The sequence below is a fragment of the Capra hircus genome, chromosome 20 (assembly GCF_001704415.2).
Source record: "Capra hircus breed San Clemente chromosome 20, ASM170441v1, whole genome shotgun sequence".
Lineage (NCBI taxonomy): Eukaryota > Metazoa > Chordata > Mammalia > Artiodactyla > Bovidae > Capra > Capra hircus.
In genome coordinates, this window is record NC_030827.1 from 35,093,840 (window position 1) to 35,106,269 (window position 12,430).

Sequence of the window (12,430 nt, forward strand, 5' to 3'; positions counted from 1 at the left end):
TACTCATATGCCATACTAAGTAACTTGGGCATAATCCTGAGGATGTTAAAGGAATCACTAAGGAGCATAACATGGTCTTTGTGTTTTGTGGAGATGAATTTTGAGGAGACAACAACAGAGATAATAACGGAAGAAGGCTATTTTATGGTCCAAGGAGATGATGAAAAACTGAACTGCATCTGTAATACTAGAGGCAGAGAAGGAGATATGAGATGCAGCTCAGTCTTAAGAACTAACAGTTCAGTAATGAATTGGAGACAGTAGAGCATAAGGTCAAGTGCTCAGTTTTGAATAAGACTTCTTGGGTTTGAATTCTGATAAATTCCTTCGCTTACCATCCACATGACTCCAGGCAAATTAATTATCTTTCCTGAATCTCAGTTTCTTATCATAAAGTGGGATAGTAATAATACATACTTCATAGGAATTTGGAAAAGGTTAAATGTGTTAATTGGAGAAGGCAATGGCACCCCACTCCAGTACTCTTGCCTAGAAAGTCCCATGGACAGAGGAGCCTGGTAGGCTGCAGTCCACGGGGTCGCTAGGAGTCGGACACAACTGAGCGACTTCCCTTTCACTTTCCACTTTCATGCATTGGAGAAGGAAATGGCAACCCACTCCAGTGTTCTTGCCTGGAGAATCCCAGAGACAGAGGAGCCTGGTGGGCTGCCGTCTATGGGGTTGCAGAGTTGGACACAACTGACATGACTTAGCAGTACCAGTAGCAAATGTGTTAACATGTGCAGAGTATTTAGAATAGGGTCCAGCATAAAGTAAACTCACCATAGATGAAAAATATGCAGACAGAAAGTCAAAGGAGACCTCCAGTGGATTGTAGGCCATCAGAGAAGACCTGAAATATGTGTGTGTGTGTGTGTGTGTGTGTGTGTGTGTGTGTTAGAAGGGGAGATGGGGAATCTTCCCAAAGAAGAGTTAATTCCAAGAAGATAATGATTGACTTCTGGGTAGAGTTATCTTGCCCAAAATAGATTATATAAAATATATTAATGTGAGGGTGGAGTCTGAACTGGAGATAGAAATTTAGGTACCATCAGCATATACCAGAGCATCACTGAAGTCTTGAGAGTGCTTAAGGCCAATCCAGGAGGTGTATAATGAGAGAGGAAAGAACAGAGAAAATGGAATCCTAGAACATGCCAATATTGAAGATATAGGCAGAGAAGACCTTATGACTATACAGTGGAAATGAGAAATAGATTTAAGGGACTAGTTCTGATAGACAGAGTGCCTGATGAACTATGGACGGAGGTTCGTGACATTGTACAGAAGACAGGAATCAAGACAATCCCCAAGAAAAAGAAATGCAAAATGGCTGTCTGGGGAGGCCTTACAAATAGCTGTGAAAAGAAGGGAAGTGAAAAGCAAAGGAGAAAAGGAAAGATATACCCATTTGAATGCAGAATTCCAAAGAATAGCAAGGAAAGATAAGAAAGCCTTCCTCAGCGATCAATGCAAAGAAATAGAGGCAAACAATAGAAAGGGAAAGACTAGAGATCTCTTCCAGAAAATTAGAGATACCAAGGGAACATTTCATGCAAAAATGGGCTCAATAAAGGAAAGAAAAAGGTAGTGACCTAACAGAAGCAGAAGATATTAAGAAGAGGTGGCAAGAATACACAGAAGAACTGTACAAAAAAGATCTTCATGACCCAGATAATCAGAATGGTGTGATCACTCACCTAGAGCCAGACATCCTGGAATGTGAAGTCAAGTGGGCCTTAGAAAGCATCACTATGAACAAAGCTAAATGGAGGTGATGGAATTCCAGTTGAGGTATTTCAAATCCTGAAAGATGATGCTGTGAAAGTGCTGCATTGAATATGCCAGCAAATTTGGAAAACTCAGCAGTGGTCCCAGGACTGGAAAAGGTCAGTTTTCATTCCAATCCCAAAGAAAGGCAATGCCAAAGAATGCTCAAACTACCACACAATTGCACTCATCTCACACACTAGTAAAGTAATGCTCAAATTCTCCAAGCCAGGCTTCAGCAGTATGTGAACCGTGAACTTCCAGATCTTCAAGCTGGTTTTAGAAAAGGCAGGAGAACCAGAGATCAAATTGCCAACATCTGCTGGATCATCAAAAAAGCAGGAAAGTTCTAGAAAAACATCCATTTCTGCTTTATTGACTATGCCAAAGCCTTTGACTGTGTGGATCACAAGAAACTGTGGAAAATTCTGAAAGAGATGGGATTACCAGACCACCTGACCCTCCTCTTGAGAAACCTGTATGCAGGTCAGGAAGCAACAGTTAGAACTGGACATGGAACAACAGACTGGTTCCAAATGGGGAAAGGAATATGTACAGGCTGTATATTGTCACCCTGCTTATTTAACTTCTATGCAGAGGACATCATGAGAAACGCTGGGCTGGAAGAAGCACAAGCTGGAATCAAGAATTCTGGGAGAGATATCAACAACCTCAGATATGCAGATGATACCACCTTCATGGCAGAAAGTGAAGAACTAAAGAGCCTCTTGATGAAAGTGAAAGAGGAGAGTGAAAAAGTTGGCTTAAAGCTCAACATTCATAAAACTAAGATCATGGCATCCGGTCCCATCACTTCATGGGAAATAGATGGGGAAACAGTGGAAACAGTGTCAAACTTTATTTTTCTGGTCTCCAAAATCACTGAAGATGGTGATTGCAGCATGAAATTAAAAGATGCTTACTCCTTGGAAGGAAAATTATGACCAATCTAGACAGCATATTCAAAGGCAGAGACATTACTTTGCCAAAAAAGGTCCGTCTAGTCAAGGCTATGGTTTTACCAGTGCTCATGTATGGATGTGAGAGTTGGACTATAAAGAAAGCTGAGCACTGAAGAATTGATGCTTTTGAACTGTGGTACTGGAGAAAACTCTTAAGTCTCTTGGACTGCAAGGAGATCCAACCAGTCCATTCTAGAGGAGATGAGTCCTGGGATTTCTTTGGAAGGAATGATGCTAAAGCTGCAACTCCCGTCCTTTGGCCACCTTATGCGAAGAGTTGACTCATTGCTGAAGACTCTGATGCTGGGAGGGATTGGGGGCAAGAGGAGAAGGGGACGACAGAGGATGAGATGGCTGGATGGCATCACGGACTCGATGGACGTGTCTGAGTGAACTCTGGGAGTTGGTGATGGACAGGGAGGCCTGGCGTGCTGCGATTCATGGGGTCGCAAAGAGTCGGACATGACTGAGAGACTGAATTAAACTGAATCTAACTCTTGTCTCTAGGCTTTCTGGAGTGTGACCCAAGCCTCACATTTTCAGGCTTTACTCACTAATACCGTCCTAGCATAGTGAAACAGGCCCGTTCAACATTCTAATTGACACCCTGACTAATATTCCTTTATACCAGCAAGCAGTCCTTCACATTGCTAAGTTGATCCTTGCCCAGAGCCAGTTCCTTTCCAGCCAATTCAGATGTAAGCACAACAGCCTACAAATTACGCCACTCTAACCCTACAACCAATTAGAAGACAATGAACTAGGAAGACGTTAGCTTTCTAGAAGAGTTAGGGAGAGATAGTTTTCTGGTGCCATTTTGTTCATCTTTGGCACTTCTCAGCATGGAAAACTGAGTGGGATTGTCTTCAACTGCTTCTACAAGCTTTAGATTTCAAGGCAATAGAAATTTATTCATTTCTCTCTCTTTTTGTTAATCGAAGTATTGTTGATTAACAATGCTGTGTTAGTTTCTGGTATATAGTAAAGTGATTCAGTTTAATATAACATATAATATTATTGCATAATATATATATGTATTAATTTTTCATGGCCAAATGTTCAAGAAAACCTTTTCCATGAACCTTTTCTTCATTTACCACAGAGAATTTGTCAAGCCCTCTTTGGTAGTGTAACATAAAAATGAACAATTCTGCCCTGGAATCAGACTTCCTGGGTTTCATTGCTGACTGGGCCACTCCCTAGCTGTGTGATCTTGGACGCATTTTTTTAACCTTTATCTTCTTATCAGTAAAATGGGGATAATTTGAGAAATTAAAAGATAGGAAATTAAACATTTATGTAAAATACTTTTAGCAACTATTGACACAGAGTAAGCACTCAATACATACGTTATGTTAGCTATATTGGAGCTGCATATTAAATTTAATAAATTTTTTATTGTCATCCACTTTTCACCAGGCAGTTTACTAAATGGTGAAACTATAGTGGCATGTGGGTAAGATGGGTATAGTCCTTGACTTCTAGGAGTTTACCATCTGAAGGTCTATTAAATAAGCAATTATAAAAGGGAACAGTTTTTCATTTTGTAAGAAGAACAATGAGAGCTGATAGGAAACAGATCTGTTAGTCAGTGGGATGAGGAAACATCTCCCTAAAGAAGTGATGTTTAAGCTCAGACTTGAAATAGTAGTGGGGATTCACCAAACCAAGGGATATATAGTACGTATGTGTGTATGAGTGTGTATAATGTTTGTGTAATGAGAAGGTCGAGGAGGCAGGGGAAGTATAGAAGTGTCCAGAAAGTAAACACAACATAAAAAAGCCCTGTGGTGGGAGGAAACATAGGTGGTAGAAATGGACAGGAGATCAGCGGGCTGGAGTATAGACAGGGAGAGACTAACTTGGAACAAATCTAGTTTAGACTTTATCTCAAAGGCAGGGAAGACAAAGATTTTAAGCAGGGAAGTGACATGATTAGGCTACTCTTCCCCTTTGCATTGAGCACTTTCCTTTAAAGAAAATTATATAGATTTCAATCTTTTCCATTAGATGATAACTTTGAGTTTCTTGTCTTAGTCTTCTTGGGTTGCTGTAATGAAATACCAGGGACCAGGTAGCTTTGAAACAACAGAAATTTGCTGCTCACAGTCCTGGAAGCTGGCATCTCAGATCAAAGTGCTGGCAGGGCCAGGTGAGGGCCCTCTTCTGGGTTACAGACTTCTTGCTGTATCCTCACATGGTTTCCAGGGACTAGGGAATTCTGTGGAGTCACTTTTATAAAAGCACTAACCTTTTCATGAAGGCTCCTTCCACAGGCCCCACCTTCTATTAATAAAGCCATCCCATTGGGCGTTAGGATTTTAACATGTGAATTTAAGGGGAGACATACGCATTCCGACCTTACCATTCACCATGTATAAAAGTCACTCAATGTATGCTACGAAGTCCCATCTGTGTCACTGACTAAAGAGATGAGTGTCTTTTCCCAGACAAGAGTTGCAGCCTGCTTCAGGGGACCTCTGGAAAGAGAGTTTAATTGTCCAGATTAACAGCTCTCCCACTGATGCCTGACAGTAACCAAGTTGGCAAAGAAAGTTTTGTTTTATTGAAGTATAGTCGATTTACAGTGTTATGTTAATTTCTGGTGAACAGAAAGCTGATTCAGATATATATATATATATATTCTTTTTAAAATTCTTTTCTATTATAGATTACAAGATATTAAATATAGTTTCTTGTGCTATACAGTAAGACCTTGTTGATTATCTATTTTACATATAGTAGTGTGTTATCTGTTAAACCCAAGCTCCTAATTTATCCTTCTCCCATCCTTTCCTCTTTGGTAGCCATAAGTTTGTTTTTTATGTCTGTTTTGTGAGTCTGTTTTGTAAATAAGTTCATGTGTTTTAATAGAAAGTTTTAATTAAACAGCTAACTAAACATCTAGGTTGTTTTAGCTAAATTAGTTTTAACTAAACAACCTGGTTGTTTTAACCAAACAACCAGGTTGTTTAGTTCAGTCTTTTTTGTGCAAAAATGAGCGTGGTTAAAAAAATCAAAATGTCCAAACAACATAAAAGATAATGCAAGAAAAAAGCAAGCCTGCCACTACTCCAGAGATCTATCTATTCACAGTTCCCCTTCTCAAGGGTGAACACTCTGTGGGTTGTCTATTTTTCCAGTAATTTTCTATGCAGATAGAAGTTTTTATTTTTATTTATTTATTTATTTATTTTCAATTAGGCAGTGGAGTGAAAAGGTTAAGATGCAGAACAGGGCTCAAGTCTTGAAATTTCTATCTTAAATTAATTAACATATGTAAAATGCTCAAAACACTGCCTGGCATATAAGGCTTCTGAAGGGTTCAGTTCAGTGCAGTAGCTCAGTCGTGTCCAACTCTTTGTGACCCCATGAATCGCAACACACCAGGCCTCTCTGTCCATCACCAACTCCAAGAGTTCACTCAAGCTCACGTCCACTGAGTCGGTGATGCCATCCAGCCATCTCATCCTCTGTCGTCCCCTTCTCCTCCTGCCCTCAATCCCTCCCAGCATCAGGGTCTTTTCCAATGAGTCAACTCTTCGCATAAGGTGGCCAAAGTACTGGAATTTCAGCTTTAGCCTCATTCCTTCCAAAGAAATCCCAGGACTGATCTCCTTCAGAATGGACTGGTTGGATCTCCTTGAAGTTCAAGGGACTCTCAAGAGTCTTCTCCAACACCACAGTTCAAAAGCATCAATTCTTCGGCACTCAGCCTTCTTCACAGTCCAACTCTCACATCCACACATGACTACTGGAAAAAACATAGCCTTGACTAGATGGACCTTAGTCGGCAAAGTAATATCTCTGCTTTTGAATATGCTATCTAGGTTAGCTTTATCATTTTTTTCTTTCTTTTTTTACACAAATGGGAATATATTTTACATATGATCTGTTATGCAACTTGCTTTTTAATTATTAATATGTTAACTTTTGAAAGCTCACTATGTTCTAAGCCCTTCATATGCTTTATTTCATTAATTTCTCATAACAACCTTTGGGCGAGGTGTGGTGAATATCCCTATTTTATAGACTAGGAACCAAACTGGGCACAGAGAGGTTATTGTGTAATGTTCTCCAGGTTATCAAATCTGTATTTAAATATTGGCAGTCTCACTTTTGTGCCTTCACTCTTAACTTCTTTGCTCTACTCTCCTTCAAATAAATTGCCTGATTTTAGTCTTTTTCTATTTATTGTGGGTGGTTTTTTGTATATTTTCTCTTAGACCAAAGCTGACAAGAATTTCAGAACTGAAAATCATGAAGAAGAGATCCAGGTACTCAGAACTATTATTGAAGAGAAGAAATTAAATGTTAATGCAGATTTAACTATAAAATATACACCTGTTGAAGCAATTGAAAAGCACAAATGTATAGATTTAGAACATTCTGACCAAAAAAACATCTCAAGTCCTTCCAAGTTGGCTGCTGAGGCTACGTTTCGATTTACATATTCCAAAGAGGATATTTACAGACTGTTGTCGTCATATTCGGCTAAGAAGGTAAGATCAAACTTTAGTATAGAAAATATAATGGAATATTTTGAAAACTAACCAAGCATCCTTTTTTAAGTTTAATTCTTTAGAAAAGATGGTGCTCATAAGATAAAGAAAAATAATACTCAACAAATCTTCAAATGTGTAGGAAGCTAGAGGGTCTAGAGGAAGAACGTTAACTGGAGAAAAATCCCTTCAATTGAGTAGCAAATGTGAGTGTTTGTGGTTACAAACAGAACAAGCACCTTAAGAATTCAGAGCATACTTTTTGGGACTCTCCTGGTGACACAGTGGTTAAGACTTTGTCCTTCCGCTGTAATGGGCATTGGTTCGATTCCTAGTTAGGGGTAGCTAAGATTCCACATGCCTGTGGTGCAGCCAAAAAAAGAGAGAAGAATTCAGAACATTCTTTTTGACTGAGATTGTGGTAGCAGGCTATTTAATCTCTATTTCTTCAGAATTAAATCATGCTCAGGAATTTTTTGGTAATTCACTGCAATGTCTTAGAACGATGACTACTTACTGTTAAGTGTATTTCTAAAGTAACAATGCCATGAAATTATATACACTGCATATGAAATTGTCTGCTTCCTTTGTAATCATACATTTAATCTGACACTTTGAAAATGTGTTTGTTTTTTAATATTTAATCCAGATTTAGTGGTTTGTTTCATCTCTGGGATAAATATAGAATATACTTTCTGTAATCAGTATGATGCTGGTAAAATGCTCACTCTCCCTTTTCCGATATCACAATCACCTGTTTAGGTATCCTCCTTCCACTTAAAAAATAATACTCCTTCACTGTCAGTATTTATATTATGCCTAATTGTATAATTATTTTTTTAACTTTTGTATTGTGGTATAGCCTATTAACAATGTTGTGATAGCTTCAAGTGAACAGTGAAGGGACTCAACCATACGTATATACATGTATCCATTCTTCCCCAAACTCCCCGCCACATAACTGAACAGAGTTCCATGTGCTATACACTAGGTCCTTGTTGATTATCCGTTTTAAATAGAGCAGTGTATACGTGTCCATCCCAAACTCCCTAACTATCCCTTCCCTCCATCTGCCCCCCAATCCCCAGCAACAATATAACTTTGTTTATAGGTCAATACATTGCCTCTATTCACAAGCACACTCACTCAAAGAGTGCAGTTGGAAAATCCTTGAAGTCATTCAACAACTATTTAATTGTGGACTTACTATGTGGCCAGACACTGTTCTAGGTGCTTAGAATACATTTGTGAACCAAACTAACAAAGATTCTTATTCTCATGGAGCTGAAAGTTTAGCAGGGAAGATAGATTAAAAATAAGCATAACAGCAAAAAAGGGAAGCTATAGACTATTTAAAAAGTGACAGGTGCTATAGAGTAGAATGAAGAGAGTAGAGTAGCATAAGGCAATTAGGAGTCCTGGGCAGATGGCCATATTTAAAAAGAAACTTAGGGGACTCCACTGGTAGTTCAGTGATTAAGCATCTGCCTTCTAATGCAAAAAACTTGGGTTCAATACCTAGTCAAGAAAATAAAATCCACATGCCACTGGGCAGCTAAGTTTGCACACCACAACTACTGATCCTGTGCACAACTGCTGCTGCTGCTGCTGCTAAGTCGCTTCAGTCGTGTCCAACTCTGTGCGACCCCAGAGACAGCAGCCTACTAGGCTCCCCTGTCCCTGGGATTCTCTAAGCAAGAACACTGGATAAGCACATTTACTGCAATGAAAACCCATCTCAGCACAAAAAAATTAAAATAAAAAATTAATAAGTTTAGGATAGGCTTCACTGAGAAGATAAGATCTTAATAAAGATTTGAAGGAGAGGAAATAGTCAAATATAACTGGCAGAAGGATCTATTAAAGACAAGTCCCTAAGATGGGAACATACTTGCACATTGGGCCAAAGTAAAGCAGCAGGAGAAAAAGTTAGTGAGGTTATCTTGAATCAGATAAAAAAAAAAAGGCCTCACAGCCTATGATAAGAGTTCGATTTTTTTCAATGAGTGACATGAGGGACCATTGGAATGTTTTGAATAGAAGATTGACATATTTTAATATATTTTAAATGACTACTCTGGATATTGTTGGGACAACATTATGAAAGTTAGTAGCAAAAGCAAGAAGATTTGTTAAAACCTATTGCAAGAATCTAGGTGAGAGATGATGGCATTTCAGAAAAGGACAGTTGTAGATTCAAACGACTCAGTTTTTGCTCTGAGCAACCAGAAGAATGGAGTTGCTATCAGCTGAGATGGAGAAAACTCCAGGTAGAGCAGGTTTGGAGAAGAAGACCATTAGTTAAGTTTTAGATTATGTTTGAGATGTCTATTTGACATTCCATTGGCGACATAAAGTAGTAAGTTGATGTTATGAGTCTGACATTTCAGAAGGAGGTCTGGAATTAAGCTTTAAGTTTGAGAAAGCGAAAGTTGCTTAGTCATGTCTGACTCTTTGAGAACCCATGGACTACACAGTCCATGAAATTCTCCAGGCCAGAATACTGGAGTGGGTGGCCTTTCCCTTCTCCAGGGGATCTTCCCAACACAGGGATCAAATCCAGGTCTCCCACATTGCAGGCAGATTCTTTACCAGCTGAATCACAAGCTGTTAATAAATAGATGGTGCTTAAAGTCATAGGATTTAATATTGCATAAGGACGAGGAATGTTAGGTCCAATGAATCAAGATAAATTGGACGTGGTCAAACAGAAGAGGACAAGATTGAATATTGACATCTTAGGAATCAGTGAACTAAAATGGATAGGAATGGGCAAATTTAATTCAGATGACCATTATATCTACTACTGTGGACAAGAAGCCCTTAGTAGAAATGAAGTAGACCAAATAGTCAACAAAAGAGTCTGAAATGCAGTACTTGGGTACAATCTCAAAAACAATAGAATAATCTCAGTTTGTTTCAAAGGCAAATCATTCAACATCGCAGTAACCCATGTCTGTGCCCCAACCATTAAGGCCAAAGAAACTGAAGATGACTGGTTCTATGAAGACCTACAATGCCTTCTTAGAACTGATACTTAATGTCAGATGTCCTTTTCATCATCAGTTCAGTTGCTCAGTCATGTCCAACTCTTTGCAACACCATGGGCTGCAGCAGGACAGGCTTCCCTGTCCATCACCAACTCCTGCAACTTGCTCAAACTCATGTCCATTGAGTCAGTGATGCCATCCAACCATCTCATCCTCCGTCATCCCCTTCTCCTCCTGCCTTCAATCTTTCCCACATCAGGTTCTTTTCTAATGAGTCAGTTCTTTGCATCAGTTGGCCAAAGTATTGGAGCTTCAGTTTCAGCATCAGTCTGTCCAATGAATAATTAGGACTGATTTCCTTAAGGATTGTTTGGTTTGATCTCCCTTTCATCATAGGGGTTTAGAAGGCAAAAGTAGGAAGTCAAGAGACATCCAGAAAAACAGGCAAGTTTGGCCTCAGAGTACAAAATGAAGCAGGGCAAAGGCTAACAGAATTTTGTCAAGAGAACACACTGGTCAGAGCAAACACCCTTTTCCAGCAACTCAAGAGATGACTGTACACATGGACATCACCAGATGGTCAGTACCAGATTCAGATTATATTCTTTGCAACAAAAGATAGAGAAGCTCTATGCAATCAGCAAAAATAAGACCTGGAGCTGATTGTGACTCAAATCATGAGTTTCTTATTGCAAAATTCAGGTTTAAATAGAAGAAAGTAGAGAAAACCACTATGTCATTCAGGTATGACCTGAATCCAATCCCTTATGATTATACAGTGGAGGTGATGAATAGATTCAAGGAATTAGATCTGATAGAGTGCCTGAAGAACTATGGATGGAGGCTCATAACACTGTACAGGAGCCAGTGACCAAAATCATTCCAAAGAAAATAAATGCAAGAAGGTGAACTGTTTGTCTGAGGAGGCTTTACAAAGCTGAGGAAAGAAGAGAGGATAGAGGCAAAGGAGAAGGGGAAAGATATATCCAACTGAATGCAGAGTTCCAGAGAATAGTAAGGTGAGCTAAGAAGGCCTTCTTAAGTGAACAATGCAAAGAAATAGAGGAAAACAATAGAATGGGAAAGACTAGAGATCTATTCAGGGAAATTGGAGAAATCAAGGGAACGTTTCATGCAAGGGTGGGCACAATAAAGGACAGAAATGGTTAAGATTTAACAGACAGAAGAGATTAAGAAGAGGTGGCAAGAATACAGAAAAAAACTATACAAAAAAAAGGCCTTAATAACCCAGATGGTGTTGTCACTCATTTAAGGCTGAACATCTTGGAGTGTGAAGTCAAGTGAGATTTAGGAAACATTACTATAAAAAAGCTAGTGGAGGTGATGGAATTCCAGCTGAGCTATTTCAATTCCTAAAAGATGTTGCTGTTAAAGTGCTGCACTCAGTATGTCAGCAAATTCAGGAAACTCAGCAGTGGCCACAGTACTGGAAAATGTCATTTTTCATTCCAATCCCAAAGAAGGACAATGCAAAAGAATGTTCAAACTACTGTAAAATTGCACTCATTTCACATGCTAGCAAGGTTATACTAAAAACCCTTCAAGCTAGGCTTCAGCAGTCCATGAACTGAGAAATTCCAGATGAACAAGCTGTGTTTCAAAGAGGCAGAGGAACCAGAGATCAAATTGCCAGCATCTGTTGGATCATGGAGAAAGCAAGGGAGTTCTAGAAAAACATCTATTTCTCCTTCATTGACTATGCCAAAGCCTTTGACCTTGTAAATCACAGCAAACTGTGGGAAATTCTTATATAGTTGGGAGTACCAGACCACCCTACCCATCTCCTGAGAAACCTGTATATGTGTCAAGCAGCAAGAGTTAGAACTTTACATGGAACAACTGACTGGTTCAAAATTGGGAAAGGAGTACAAAAAGGCTATATATTGCCGCCCTGCTTATTTAACTTATATACAGAGTACATCATGCGAAATGCTGGGCTAGATGACTCACAAGCTGGAATCAAGATTGCTAGGAGAAATATCAACAACCTCAGATACGCAGATGATACCACTGTAAGAGCTGAAAGTGAAGAGGAAATAAAGAGTTTCTTGATGGGGATGAAAAGGAGAGTGAAAAAGCTGGCTTGAAACTCGACGTGAAAAAGCCAAGATCATGGCATCTGGTCCCATCACTGCACGGCAAGTAGAAGGGGAAAAGGAGAAGTGATTATCTTTCCTTGGGCTCC

General features: G+C 39.3%; 1 protein-coding gene across 1 annotated transcript in view; it reads left to right on the top strand.

The window, feature by feature from the left end:
- The window catches only part of C9 (complement C9), a 65,406-nt gene that overhangs the window by 29,916 nt on the left and 23,060 nt on the right, over positions 1-12,430 (top strand). The window contains 1 exon segment of the mRNA XM_005694773.3: positions 6,959-7,234. Within this exon segment, the coding sequence (XP_005694830.3) occupies positions 6,959-7,234 (276 nt within the window).